This window comes from Tachyglossus aculeatus, chromosome 17 (genome assembly GCF_015852505.1).
Source record: "Tachyglossus aculeatus isolate mTacAcu1 chromosome 17, mTacAcu1.pri, whole genome shotgun sequence".
Classification (NCBI taxonomy): domain Eukaryota; kingdom Metazoa; phylum Chordata; class Mammalia; order Monotremata; family Tachyglossidae; genus Tachyglossus; species Tachyglossus aculeatus.
In genome coordinates, this window is record NC_052082.1 from 44,878,602 (window position 1) to 44,894,509 (window position 15,908).

General features: G+C 37.9%; 1 protein-coding gene across 1 annotated transcript in view; it reads right to left on the reverse strand.

The window, feature by feature from the left end:
• Positions 1-9,702: 9,702 nt before the first annotated feature.
• Positions 9,703-15,908, reverse strand: part of BRIP1 (BRCA1 interacting protein C-terminal helicase 1) — a 120,375-nt gene continuing 114,169 nt past the window's right edge. The window contains exons 18-19 of the mRNA XM_038759599.1: positions 12,446-12,769; positions 9,703-11,675 (exon numbers count right to left, since the gene is read on the reverse strand). Coding sequence (XP_038615527.1) covers positions 10,945-11,675; positions 12,446-12,769 — 1,055 coding nt within the window. The 3' untranslated portion in view covers positions 9,703-10,944. The remainder of the gene's footprint in view (positions 11,676-12,445; positions 12,770-15,908) is intronic.

A 15,908-nucleotide genomic window follows, 5' to 3' on the forward strand; every position in this document is an offset into this window, starting at 1 on the left:
TCCACCATCATAGGGTTGCTCTTCTGAGTTATGTAAACGTGAAAAATGCCCTGTTGCCCCACACCCTAAAATGCAGTAAGGCAAAGTAAGGATAATCATGGTGTTTGTTAAGCGTTTGCTATGTGTCATGCACTGTTTTAAGTGCTGGGGTAATCAAGTTGGACACAGTCCCTGTCCCATGCGGGGCTCACAGTCTTAATCCCCATTTACAGAGGAGGTAATTGAGGCACAGAGAAATTAAGTGATTTGCCCAAGGTCACACAGCAGACAAGTAGCAGAGGCAGGATTAGAACCCTTGTCCTTCTAACTCCCAGGCTCATGCTCCAGCCACTACGCCATGGTGCTTCCATGTTGGAGAGAGCCTGAAACTGGGGTCTTCATGGAGCACCTTGAACCCCGAGAGGGAAAAATTTAAACCTCTGAGTAGCAGCGGTCATTCACCTGGGGCACGTCTCACTGGGTCAATTGTATCTCCATCTGAACTGAGGCCTCAAAGTCCCACTAGTTTTCTTAAAAAAGCAATTATTGGCATTAAGCGTAATTCTGAAACCCAAATATTGGTGTAAACAGTAATGCTTCTGCAGACACCATTCCTTGCAACACATTTTCTTCCATCAAACTGGAGTCAGTACAGCTACTGGAAATCCTAAACAGAAGGCCAAAGAGCAATGCTGATAAATTTTACTTTGGAACAGGAAAAACCAGGAGAGAAAGTCTCAGCCCAAGAATTAGAGAGGTGCTTGGGATAAACAGAAGGCTATTTTTATTGTACACCCTTCCAGCACTCAGGACCGGGTGTTATACAGGGAATAGGGATTAAAGAACACGGAAAAGAGGAAGGGCTCTTGAGTCTAGGAATTGGTAAATGGGAGGACAGAAGCACCATGGTGTGTAAATGAGAATAGCAGCTCCGCAGGGTTTTGTGAAAACAAGAGTAATGGATTTTTCTATTTCAACTGAGCACCTACTATCAAATTGGATGGGTACAGCTAAAAAAAAAAAGGACATGATTCAGGCAAAAAACAAACAGCTTTATTTACTTGAGGTGTGTTTCATGAGAAAACTAGAATTGTTTGAAAACTTGAACACATTAAAACCACAATGAACTTATTTTTTAATAAGGGATCCTTTTTAATGATGCAGTTATGACATTTTTCGAGAGTTATATAATGCTTTTCTTTCGAGACATGTAATGCGCTTGACAGTACCTGGGCTAGATTCCATTACTTTGGGAGATGCATTAACTCTTTCAGTTCTCTAAAATACTAATGATTAAATTACTCTGCCAACTGCCTTAAAAGGTATCACAGTGACAGGAAAGAGTGATTTGCATCTCCAAAAATGCCTTTCCCCCAGGAAACCATTTATTCATTTGGTAGGATCTGACCTGCCGCCTTCCTAATCCTCATGGATTTCCACTAAAACAGTTTTACCTCATGCAGCTTGCCAGATACAAACACAGTATAAAACAATATCCTATTTATTCACTAAAGACCAAATTGCAACAAATTCTGCACATACTTGAATTCCTTTTGGCATTCTTTAATTATGGTACTTTTTAAGCCCTTACTCTGTGCTAAGAGCTGTTCTAAGCACTAGGGGAAGATATAAGTTAATAAGGTTGGACACAGTCCCTGTTCTACATGGGGCTCACAGTCTAAGTAGAAGGGAGTAGGATTGAATCTCCATTTTACAGATGAGGTAACTGAGGCAAAGATAAGTGAAGTGACTTGCCCAAGGCCACACAGCAGATCCATGGTCCTCTGACTCCCAAACCTGTGCTCTTTCCACTCGGCCATGATGCTTGTCTACTCATAACTAATTTATTTGATGAATCGATCTTTTGCATTTTTCCTTTATCTCATTACTCGCTTTATATATCTCACTAAAATTCCCTGAGACTTTATCTTTATTTTTATGATTATTACGGTATTTGTAAAAGCACTTCTGTGCCAAACCAACTGCTCGGTATAGGGGTAGATAAATATGTGGTAGTTAGATCAGACAGTGGGGTTCCCAATCTTTTCCAGTTGTTTTCAAAGGCAGTATACAATTAGACATTCTTGAAACTCTTCATTCTTTCTGTGAACTACTGTAGCTCCTGACCGTTTGCCCTATTACATCTCAACTCACTTCTTCACTCCTCTCAGACTAGCCTACTCGCTGTACGTCATTCTCATCTCTCCCATCACCAGCTTCGTTCTCACACCCTCCCATTTGCCTGGAAGCCCCTCCTTATTCATATTTGACAGATCATCATTGTCAAAGGTATTCATTGAGCGCTTACTGTGTGCAAAACACTGTAATCAATCAATCAATCGTATTTATTGAGCGCTTACTATGTGCAGAGCACTGTACTAAGCGCTTGGGAAGTACAAATTGGCAACATATAGAGACAGTCCCTACCCAACAGTGGGCTCACAGTCTAAAAAGGGGAGACAGAGAATAAAACCAAACATACTAACAAAATAAAATAAATAGGATAGATATGTACAAGTAAAATAAATAAATAAATAGAGTAATAAATATGTACAAACATATATACATATATACAGGAAGCGCTTGGAAGAGTACAAAGCAGCAGAGTTGGTAGAAGCGTTCCCTGCCCACAACAAGCTTGCAGTCCAGAGGATCACAGCTTTTCCCATCTTCAGAGGCCTTCTGAAATCATATCTCCTCCAGGAAGCCTTCCCTGATTGATTTCTAATCTCGCTCTATATCCCACATCAGTACTTTTGTGGCACTTAATTTTATAAGTACTCAGAGCTCCTGATAGCGCTTATTTATATACCTATCTTATATACTCTACTACATTTTCCTATCTGTATTATACTTTAGTTTCAGTCTTCTGTAGTAGATTGTAAAGCTCTTTGAGGACAAGGATTAGGACTAATTTTGCTAGTTTGAAACAATAATAATAATGATAGTATTTTTGTGTGCTAAGAACCATATTAAGTGCTGGGGTAAATACAGGATAACCAGATGCTCTTAGAGGGCAGGAATCATGGCTACTTACTCCATTATATGCTCCCAAGCACTTTGTACAGTGCTCAGCACACAGTAAACACTGAATAAGTACCAACTGATTGATATTCTACTCTCCTCAAGTGCCCAATACAATGTTCTCACACAGTAAGTGCTCATTAGAACTTTTTATTGATTTCCCTCAACCTCTTGCCTTCAAACATCAAGCAATCTGTGTATTATCTCTATGTACTGAGCGCTTACAGAGCACTGTACTAATGGAGTTAGTGGGCATGATCCCTGCTCTCTGCTAATCCCTGCTAATGTTGGTGAAGACCAACATTAAAATGTTATAGATAGGAGAAGTAGCAGTGCCTTGGATGCTGGGGATCCTTCTTTTCTCCTGGAAACATCTAACTTTGGTTTAATGATGGCATTCTCTCCTGATTCTCTTCTTACGTTTTCATTTAATCTTAGTCTCCTTTACCAGATCCTTTTCTGTCTTTCACTCCCTAACTGTGGGTGTTCATTGCTTGAGGTTTTCTGGGCCCTCTTCTTGTCTCAATTTATACTCTGTCCCTTGGGGAGCTCATCAGTTCATTCAGTCGTATTTCATTTAGTCGTATTTATTGAGCTCTTACTATGTGCAGAGCACTGTTCCCATGACTTCTACTGCTTATATGCACTTGTCTCCTAAACGTACCTTCCCCTAGCCCCAGCCCCTGTACATCTCCACAAACCTGCATTTCTTCTTGCCTCTGGGACATCTCAATCAATCAATCCATGGTATTTATCGAATGCTCACTATGTGGGGAGCACTCTATTAAGTGCTTGGGAGAGTCGGGATGCAGCCTGGTGTAGTGGACAGAGCACAGTCCCGGGAGTCAGAAGGTCATGGGTTCTAATCCTGGCTCTGCCACATGTTTGCTATGTAACCTTGGGCAAATCACTTAACTTCTCTGTGCCTCAGTTATGTCATCTGTAAAATGGGGATTGAAATTGTAAGCCCCATTGTGGGACAGGGACTGTGTCCAGCCTGATTAACCTCTACCTACCCCAGAACAGAATAGACCAGTGTTTGGCACACAAGTAGGTGCTTAACAAGTATCATAATAATAATAATTATTAATATTATTATTACAACAGAATTAGCAGAAACATTCCCTATCTCTCCATCGATGTCTCAAGCTCAATATATCCAAAACAAATTCACTTCCCCACCTAACTTTCCCATCGCAGCTGACAGCACTACCCTCATTCTCATCTGTGAGGCCTGTAACCTTGGCTTTATCCTTGACCTCTCCCCTCTTTCAATACCCATATTCAGTTGGTCCAAATCCTGTCAGTTCTGACTCTTCAACAGTTCCAGGATCAATGCTTTCCTCTCCATCCAGATGTCCACTCTGCTGGTCCAGTAGTTTTTGTCCTATCTTGGCTTGACTATTGCATCAATCTCCGCACTAGTCTCCCTGCTTCCAGGCTTCTCCCTCTCCAATTCACTTTTCTAAAACATCATTGTGCTCACACTTCCTCTTGCCTCCAAATCTTCAAATGGTTTTCCATTCCTGTCCACATCCAGCAGATACTCCTGACCATACTGACTCTAAGGCCCCCAGTCAGTTCTCCAACTACACCCCAGGTCACACATTTCATTGCTTTCAAGCCAACCTATTCACTTTGGCTCATTCTGGTCTCCTGCTGCCAATTTTTTGTTTACACCCCCTCCTCACCCCTGTTTGGAGTTTCCTCTTCAAATTAGGCAGGCCACAGCTTTCCCCATTTTCAAAGCCCTTCTGAAAATTGCCCCAGGAGGACTTTCCAGATGAATCCTAATCTCCCTATTTCATATTCCCATTCCCATTCTGTGCCACCAAAGCCCTCAAGTACCCACAACCTCCCGTAACAATTCTGTACATATCTTACATAGGGAAGCAGCGTGGCTTAGCAGATAGAGCATGAGCCTGGGAAGTCCAAAAGACCTGGGTTCTAATCCTGGCTCTGCCACATGTCTGCTGTGTGACCTCGGGCAAGTCACTTCACTTCTAGCCTTCAATTACCTCATCTGTAAAATGAGAATATGAGCCCCATGTGGAACAGGGGCTGTCCAACCTGATTGACTTGTATCTACCCCAGTGCTTAGAACAGTGCTTGGCACATAGTAAGCGCTTAACAAGTACCATTATTGTTACCCAGTTGCTTATACATTGACTCATGTGCAGATCCTCATTTCCTTTTTCTTTCTGTAATATATTTTAGTATCAATCTCCCTTGCTAGATAGTAAGCTCTGGGACAGTAGGGTTAATGTCTGATTTTATTTCACTTGCCCATGCATTTACCACAGGGGTTTTTGCATGCAATTGGCACTCAATAAATACTACCGATGGATGGATCGAAAACCTCCATAAATCTGCTGCCTTTAGCATCTATTCAGGCTACATAGACCATAAAATATGTTGTTCTCAGGAATTTTTGAAATCTTAGTGTTTTAATATTACTCTGTCCTTTAAATATTACGGTGGTTCATTCATTCTTAAACCTTTGATCTTTATCTCTTTCCTTCCTGCTCTTTCTCTCTAAATCTCCTTTCATTGTGCCACATTTTAATTTCTGTAAGGCCAGCTAATAAGTTGAGCCTTTCTGAAACAATTTCTTTTTAAAAATAATCCCTGAGAGATACCAGAGGACAGACATTAAATCGCCCAGTTTATAAAATGGAAAGTTTCGGTGGAGACCACACAGCAAGTTCAGTAGCACTAGAATCCAGGTAACACAACACTTTTTCATCCTTTGGTTACTCTTTTATCAAACATTATTACATAAACTGTTCATTCATTCATTGTCGTATTTATTGAGCGCTTACTGTTCATGTGCTACCAAATTCAAAGGGCTAATTCATTGATTTGGTACATAATGTTTGATACTGAGATGAAGCAATTCTCCCAAGCTGACAAATTCTCACCATACAACTATGGTCTCACTGGGTCAATGACGGTGTTCTAAGACCTCTAAAGTGTAATGGAATAAACCTTTCTCCCTTCCCTAAGGAAGGCAGAGTGGGGTCTAGTGGAAAGAGCATAAGGTTGGGAATCAGGATTCTTGGGCTCTGGTTCAGCTTTGCCACTGGCCTGCCCTGTGACTTCAAGAAATCACGGAAGGAAACTGAGGTTCAGAGAGTTTATCTGTAAAATGGGGGATAATGGCCCCCTGTTGTGAAGATAAAAGTTAATAATTGATGTGAAAGCACTTTGCAACAATACGGATGCCCACGGATCTGAGCCCCACATGTGCCTCCATTGTTTGCCCGTGGGCACGGTGTGTGCCCCGATACCCATTTTGGTTGAGCCACCCTGTTCTCGGCAATTTCCCCAACTTTAGAACCTACTTTAGTCTTTGTTAGTATTAATGGAAAGCTTAAAACAAATGTTTCCAAATACATGGCTCTGCTTCTGGCAACAGTTCACTTCCACAACCAATCCCACCAGACTGTAAGGTCCACCAACTGTTATATAATACTCTCCCAAATGTTTAGAACAGTATTCTGCGTACAGGAAGAGCTTGAATAAAGTTCTGACTGGCACGCACCCCCTTCTTCTTCTGTTACTGTCCACACCAACTGCAGCTGCTCAGTCTCTAATGGCTTCTTCCCCTTTGCCTTCCAATGTGGCCACACCTCCTTTGTCTTAAAGAACCTTCACTGTATCCCACTATACCATCCAATTATCTTCCCGCTCCCATTCCTAATTCTACTGTACCCCCTTCAAGCACTTAGTACAGTGCCCTGAACATAGTAGGTGCTCAGTAAGTCACACTGATTGAGTCCCATTGTCCTTTCACACAAACAAAATTAAATAGATTAATTTCTGTACTGGTTTAACATCTAAATATGAAATCACAAATGGAAAATTAAGACCAGTCCATCAAACAATGCTCTATCCGTAATTCATATTGCAAATAAGTTTAAATTATCTACATTGCTGGAAGCATAAGTTAATTTGAATCAATATTTAATTGCCTTAAAACTCACATTGGCTTTAAAATGACTCATTACCGAGGAAAGACATAAAGCATCTAGTTTAATCTTAAATGATATGCAAATGATACCATTCGGGACTTGATGAGGGGAGTAATCCGGAAATATTTGCTTATTCTGAGGGTTCCCCTTGTAGTGATGTTCCAAATGCTACCCTGTCACATTGAATATTTTAATCTGGTAGTATCGTTTCTTATATTGACATTTTAACCCTTGCTGATTTTGATGAAGTTATTTGAAATTGTATCGTTGCACAAGTTAGGATTTACACCTGTCTTCTAAAAACATCTCAAAATTGAAAATTGAGGGTATGAGTAAATATTAGATCTTTATTGTCAGGATTATAAAACACTAGGATATTTTAGCAGGCTAGATACTACTGAAAACTTTATTAGTCCAAAGTGTTAGCTTACTAATAGCAGTGTGGAAATGTCTAAACTTCGGGGAAATGCAAAATCAGAGAAACCTTTGTCTTCCCAAGGTGGTTAAACAGAATTCTAAGGAGCTGATGAGGCAAGTGTGAGGGTCTGAAACACGTTATAAAGATGGAAACTCAAATGTTTACTTCTGGCTCTTTATGACAATCTCCACAGATTGCCTCCCTCTTCACAGAGTAGTTTGGAATCCCAAGTATTCATCTTTTGACACATTCTTCCTGTTGAATATGTACTCACTAGCCAATTGGGGGGAATAATAATAATAATAATAATGATGGCCTTTAGTAAGTGCTTACTATGTGCAAAGCACTGTTCTAAGTGCTGAGGAGGTTACAAAGTAATCAGGTTGTCCCACGGGGGGGCTCACAGTCTTAATCCCCATTTTACAGATGAGGGAACTGAGGCATAGGTAAGTTACATGACTTGCCCAAAGTCACATAGCTGACAACTGGCGGAGTGGGATTTGAACCCATGACCTCTGACTCCAAAGCCTGTGCTCTTTCCACTGAGCCATGCTGCTTCTCTGCTGCTTTTTTAGAATGAAATGAGAACGTGAGGAAAAGTAAACTTGCGGCAGTCAAAAGAAATGGAAGGCAAGTACCTTAACATCATTAAATAATGAGTTAACTATAATATCACTCTTGTTAAAGAGGTAGTTTTGCTGAGGTTGTCTCAAATCAACTGAACATATGTAGGCAGGAGAGACTGTGGTTAATAGTCTTTTGTAGCCCCAAGTGAACACGAGAGGTGGGGGCGGGTGAAAAGAAAGGGGAGGGGAATGATGTAAGGAAGGGAAGGAGTGTGAGAGGGAATATGGGCAAATAAATGAGGTAATAATAAATAATAATTGTGGTATTTGTTAATAGAGTGCTTGGTATTACTCTCTGCCACATACTGTACTAAGTGCTGGGTTAGATACAAGGTATTCAGGTCAGACACAGTCCTTATCCCACACAGGGCTCACAGCCTAATGGGAAGGAAAATGAGTATTTAGTGCCCATTTAAAAAAGAGGTAACTGAGGCACAGAGAAGTGGAATGGCTCACCCAAGGTCACACAGCAGGCAAAGTGGCAGAGCTAGGATTAGAACCCAGGTCCTGATTCCCAGGCCTGTGCTGTTTTCACTGGGCATGGGTGAGAAAGACAAGAGGGTTGAATTGGAGGCTCCAAACCACCAAGAGAGGGGTGCTTAAGAGTGGCCGAAGGAGTGAGTGTGAGGGTAGGAATTCAATAGAAAATTGGAACAGGAAAAGAAAACAAAAAGAAATGTATGTGTGGGAAGAGAGGAAACTCATGATTTTAGGCTTCTTCCCTAGTCTTGCTTATTTCAGCTGGGTATACAAAAAAATCCTCAGTATTTTTCAGAAGATTTTTGAATATATTTATGCATGTAAATTCCCTGAGAGTAATATTGTCTTTGGACAGAATACTTCAAAAATCCATATTGTAACATTAAAAAAGTTTTTGCAATTTATGAAATGATTGGTTCAAAAACCTTTTATATATGTATAACTATATATATTATACAGCTAGTGATTGTGGGTTTGGAACAGTAATCATCTCTATCAGCTATATTTTCAAAATGATTTGGAATGGTTTACCTTATATTTCAGTTTTTATAAGTGAGAACTTGAACATCTATTATTTGTGATGTACCCTTCATCCAGCCGTGAAGCCATTTTAGCAGATTTTTGGTTCTTGGTTGGTATGCCCTTTTTATTTTTAGTCCTTGGACAAATTCAGTTTTAGGTTTTTTGCACATCGAGTGTGTAAATGGTCCACATCTAAATTATATGGAAGAGAATGTACAGGGCACACTTGCTTTTTGGGGGGCCTAAACAATGGGAGCCTGAGGTTGGCATGAGCACTCTCAAGATTATTCCTTAATGGTCATTATATTCAAACGAGGTGTGTGCAGGTTGGCAAAATGTGAATTTTGCAAGGTAGTAATAAACTTTACTAAGCATTTTAGGACAAAATTCAACTAGAACTGTGGATTCAGTTTCAATTCTAGCAACAAGATGGCCTAACTTGAAGTTTGAAATCATTTATTTTCTAACTAAATATATTTCTTTTCCTCTGATGCTCCAAGAGGGATTGTTTTAGGATACAAATTTTTTTTCAGCTAAGTCAGACAAATTCTGTAACTGATAAGGAATACAACCAGATTTCCTTCAACTATTGTTAGTGTTGTTTTACTGGCCAAGAGTAGGAAAATGAAATTTATAATTAAAATCTTTAATTTATAAAACTGTATACATGGGATAATTATTTAAGCAAATAGCTGTATAAAATAAAGCAGAGTAGTTTACAAAATCTGTAAGGAAATATGTTTCTTTTAGTTTGGGGGTGGGGGAGAGGTTTAAAAAATACATACAAATATCCCTACAAGGCACTTCCAATTCTAATTAAACCACAGTCTAAAGGTGTAAGAGTCTACCCAGGGAAAGATAGTGCTTAGAAAGTCAGTGAAAACGTTTTCTCAGAATTAGATGAACTATATTCTCACTAACTGGCTTAAAAGAAAGGAGCAATTTTTATTCATCAAAATATACTCGTAATAGAAATGCACCATAAATATCAATGTATAGGCTCATTTGGACTAAAGGACTCATTTCGATTGTACTCATATCTCTGGACTAACTTTTACTTTTCCAGTTGTCTATAAAGCTTTGTATCACATTACAAAGCAAAGCCTATACAGTATTCCACAGTTAGTTGTACCCTGATGATGCTACAATCTAAAACTTAGAAAAAGAATCCCACTATTTTGTCATAATACATTGATGGGGTTTCAGTTTGCTATTTTCAAACACATTTTAAAAATGCATTTAAAACATGCAAGCCATTTTCTATTTTCTCCCATTTTAAGGGTAGGTATAGGAATCTGACAAGAGCAGTGGAGTTCTACCACTTTAAAGCCATTTTGAAAACAGTACAGCATCGCAAACCCTAGTGTCTGAGGAATAAAAAATGGTTATGGGCAACGAGTGACAAAAACTAAAGAAAGTGAAATGGAGGTAACAGAATGACTGAAAAGAACCAGATAATAGCACTTCCACTATCCAATTTCAAGCTGCCAAATAAATTGCTTCACTTTGTTAAATATAGGAAAGTTAGACAAGAAGACTTTATGGAGGGAAAAACTTGTGCGGCATTTGTCCTTAAGAAAACTGGGGAATAGAATCGTTTGCTTTGCTAAAAAGAACAACTTTTAAAATAGTTGATGCTGCTGATGCAAATGTCTCCAGATTTCCCCATTCATCAGGTAATGCACAAATTAAAACAACAAAACATCCATTTCTTTAATCAGACATACAAATGATGATTTAAACTATATTCAGAACAAAAACAAAACTTTCAATAGTATGACAGTTATATGGCACTATTAACCCAAATCAGAGGGAGACACACCTTTGTCTATTGAACAAGAAAACTTAGATTTCTGGATGTCCATTTCATGGAGCTCTGTTACTTGATAATTATACTACAGATTTTTTCATTATTAAGAATTTAATCATTTTTACATTCTTCACTGCACAAGATTCTCGTCTCCCTTGTGCCTGTGTAATCATAACTTTTCATTTTTCTTCCTGAGCTCCCTAATTTGGGAACATCCATTTCAAGAAGTTCCTTAGCTAAAATGCCACCCTGATTCTCAGTCCATTCATTTCCCCCACTAGTTCCAAGTGGCACTTCATTTTTCTCTTCATCTGACTCTTCATCATCATAAAGCTCAGGCGTGAAGTAGATAGATTCATCTTCTTCTGCTGTGCCTGAAGTTACATTTAACATGGAAACTTCAGTTTCTCTTACTGGACACAGATCGATGTCTTGATCCATGGCTTCATTAGGGCAGAGCAGTTGTTCAGCAGGATACCCCTCGGCAATCGCAGCATCAGTCTTTTTTATTGATGAAGTAATCCTTTCTGACTGTGGTTCTGGTCCAAATAATGAACTTCTTGACACAGATGAGGACTGTTCTTCACTAGTGACAGGTAGACTGATTTCATCTTCCCTCTTCTCTTTTTTGGAAGGAACAGTCCTAAAGGTACATTTCTCTGTAAACCCCGGCACAGGTGTTGATGTCAGTGATTTACTGGGAAAACACAGTTTCCCGGAGTCAAACTCAGACCAATCGTTTCTTTTAGGCTGTTTTCTGAAGGTTGGACTCGGAGGTCTTGAGACAAGGAATTTGTCACTTTCCATTTCCTGGTAAAAATCTTCCACCAATACTGGATCATCTGTGGGCATAAAGGCAGGAATATTTTATTTTTCTTCCTTAGCTCACAATGTGTTGGCCATATTGTAAAGATGTTTATCTTACTCCCAATAACTTCTTGTATTATGGCCAACAATATCTGTATCTGTAAGCAAGCTATAATAACCTTCTTGGGTATTCTCGTGTGTCATGATTTTGGTAGAGAGAAGCATGACAACCTAGTTATTTTCATACCAGAGTGTTAGTAGACTATATAAATACACAAATATATATACTTAACAAATACCATTTTTTAAAAATAAAGGTATTTGTATCTATCTATCTATCTACATATATGTATTTGTAGTTTAATGGTATTTGTTAAGTGCTTACTATGTGTCAGGTACTGAACTATGTTTGAGGTAGATACTAGCTAATCAGATTGGACTCAATCTATGTCCCACATGGGGCTCACAGTCTTACTCCCCATTTTACAGAAGAGGTAACTGTAACTGAAGAGTTAACTTAGGCACAGATAAGTGAACTGACTTGCCCCAGGTCACACAGCAGACAAGTGGCAGAGCCAGGATTAGAACTCAGGTCCTCTGACACCCAGGCCTGTGCTCTTTCTGCAGACTATTTTATCTTAAAATTTTAGCCTGTTGTTTTCAATTTACGGACAGAGTGCACACAGTTTCCTATACTAAGTATACATGATTATAGACTGATGGTCTAATGGTTTCATCAGATTGACTAAAAGGCCACTCGACGATGAGTTAGTGGAAGTTTTGCAGCCAAAGGAAACTCTCATACCTTCCTTCTTTAACATGATGATGCTACTTGAGTGATTAGGTAGAACGGTGTTCTCTGTTATTGTTTTAGAAGAGTAAAGTTCTTGATCAGAACTTGTCCTTTCATCTTCTTCAGTAACATCTGGTGACAGGTGAATTGTTGTCTCCAGCAAAGAGGTTGGTCCCCCGTCCTTCGCACAGGTCACTGCACAGAGGGTCTCGCTATCACCCTGGCCTGAGGTATCAATGACTTTTCGATGCTTTTTGGAGAATGCAACCAAGGACTGCAGCGCACTTCCAAAACTTGCATGATGCTGCACTTGCTGCCGAACCCATTTGGACAAACCTGTGGAAAAACAATTCCAGGTAAAGAAAACCAAAGTATGAAATGAAATCCTTTAATGCTTTGATTTCGCTTAAAGAAGAAGCTGTTAGGATAAGTTATTCACGTTTCAAAAAGCAATACCCCACTGGCCTCACTAGGAACTCTAATTGAAGGATTTCAAAGATGACCTCATTTTAAAAGTGGAGAAATTGAAAAAAAATTACTTAAGCATCCATATCAGCAAGGTAAAAGACTTCTCTTGGTTCACAGAGGTAATGTTGGATGCCCATTTACCTCTAAATGTGTTTCAATCAATTGTTTTACAAAAAGTATATTTCAGAAAATTGGTTTTAAGAAGAAAAAAATCCCTAAAATTGTTATTTTGGCTTAATCTGCTTTGGAAGTCACTGTTTTGGAAATCAACTAAGCAATAATAATCTTTTCCATTTTCTTCAGATTTCAGACTAGGCTCTTCTCTTTCCTTTCTTGGGGAGTTCCTCTATTTAAAGTTACTGTGTTGTGCAGCTGGTACTTCTGAACAAAACATTAGACCTAAGAGGTTTTGCTTTGTTTTTTAATATGCTGGGCCTGGAAAAGGGAAACAGTACATTTCCCTCTGAAGCAAGACAAAATGTTTTAGTAATACTATGAGCACAAGAAACCCTGAAAAAAAATTAAAACTTTAATACTCAATTCTGATTAAATTTCTCCTATAATAAAACTGAACCGTAGGGTGAAAAAGTCACTTCCTACATTTTAAGTAAACCGCCCCACCAAAATATTTATTTCTCACCATTCTCTCAGGATTTCTTTAGTTGTAAGGAAAAGTGTTATAGAAGGTTCAAAGTTAGGAACTGTCCTGTTGACTCAAAAGCAAGTGAATAGTAACTCACCATATTCTTCGCTTGTAATCCAAGTGTTTATTAAGGGAACAATTTGGCTTAATATTGCCAATAGTATTAATATTGCTGCTTAATAGTAATATTAATAGTAATAGTAATATTGCTTAATAGTAACTATCCATATTCTTCGCTTGTAATCCAAGTGTTTATTAAGGGAACAATTTGGCTTAATATTGCCAATAGTATTAATATTGCTGCTTAATAGTAATATTAATAGTAATACTGCTTAATAGTAACTATCCATATTCTTCGCTTGTAATCCAAGTGTTTATTAAGGGAACAATTTGGCTTAATATTGCCAATAGTATTAATATTGCTTAATAGTAATAGTAATATTGCTTAATAGTAACTATCCATATTCTTCGCTTGTAATCCAAGTGTTTATTAAGGGAACAATTTGGCTTAATATTGCCAATAGTATTAATATTGCTTAACAGTAATATTAATAGTAAGAGTAATATTGCTTAACAGTAACTATCCATATTCTTCGCTTGTAATCCAAGTGTTTATTAAGGGAACAATTTGGCTTAATATTGCCAATAGTATTAATATTGCTTAATAGTAATAGTAATATTGCTTAATAGTAACTATCCATATTCTTCGCTTGTAATCCAAGTGTTTATTAAGGGAACAATTTGGCTTAATATTGCCAATAGTATTAATATTGCTTAATAGTAATAGTAATATTGCTTAATAGTAACTATCCATATTCTTCGCTTGTAATCCAAGTGTTTATTAAGGGCACAATTTGGCTTAATATTGCCAATAGTATTAATATTGCTTAATAGTAATATTAATAGTAAGAGTAATATTGCTTAATAGTAACTATCCATATTCTTCGCTTGTAATCCAAGTGTTTATTAAGGGCACAATTTGGCTTAATATTGCCAATAGTATTAATATTGCTTAACAGTAATATTAATAGTAAGAGTAATATTGCTTAATAGTAACTATCCATATTCTTCGCTTGTAATCCAAGTGTTTATTAAGGGAACAATTTGGCTTAATATTGCCAATAGTATTAATATTGCTTAATAGTAATAGTAATATTGCTTAATAGTAACTATCCATATTCTTCGCTTGTAATCCAAGTGTTTATTAAGGGCACAATTTGGCTTAATATTGCCAATAGTATTAATATTGCTTAATAGTAATTTTAATAGTAAGAGTAATATTGCTTAACAGTAACTATCCATATTCTTCGCTTGTAATCCAAGTGTTTATTAAGGGAACAATTTGGCTTAATATTGCCAATAGTATTAATATTGCTTAATAGTAATAGTAATATTGCTTAATAGTAACTATCCATATTCTTTGCTTGTAATCCAAGTGTTTATTAAGGGAACAATTTGGCTTAATATTGCACATATAAAGGAATCGGAGCTCCACCTGCTGACTAGATACCATCATTATCTGCTTTTGGTATCCCGCTGGTCTGAAAGTGATCGTGATTCTCTAAGTGCCCAGGAGGATAAGAAACTTAAAAAAAAAAAATACTCATATCTTTCTTACACATCAAGATTCATCATCATCATCAATCGTATTTATTGAGCGCTTACTATGTGCAGAGCACTGCACTAAGTGCTTGGGAAGTACAAATTGGCAACATATAGAGACAGTCCCTACCCAACAGTGGGCTCACGGTCTAATGTCTAAAGAACAATATAGACTCCCTCTCACCATCTATGTTAATAGCAATGACTGTTTTAATAAATACGTTTAGGTAAATTGAAAGATGCGGCTCAAGAATCCACTGTAATGGGAGTCGATTCAGTCGTATTTATTGAGCGCTTACTGTGTGCAGAGCACTGGACTCAGCGCTTGGGAAGTACAAGTTGGCAACATACAGAGACGGTCCCTACCCAACAGCGGGCTCACAGTATTTTTAAAAGACTTCTCTTTTTTTAAAAAAACAAAAAAAAAAGCACAAAAACCCAATTCGATTAGAATGGTATTAATTTAAAACTTGCCAACTTAATTTTTAAGGCCAGTTTGTGCTTATAAGGTTTTCAGAGTGAAAAATATTTTCCCTACTTCTGTAAGTGCCCAGGGGGATAAGAAACTAAAAAAAAATACTCATATTTTTCTTACACATCAAGATTCATGTTTAAGGAACAATATAGACTCCCTCTCACTATCTATGTTAATAGCAAAGACTGTTTTAATAAATAAGTTTAGATAAATTGAAAGATACAGCTGAAGAATCCACTGTAATGGGAGGTCTTACCTCCTTCCCTTCCCCAAAGCACCTGTATTCC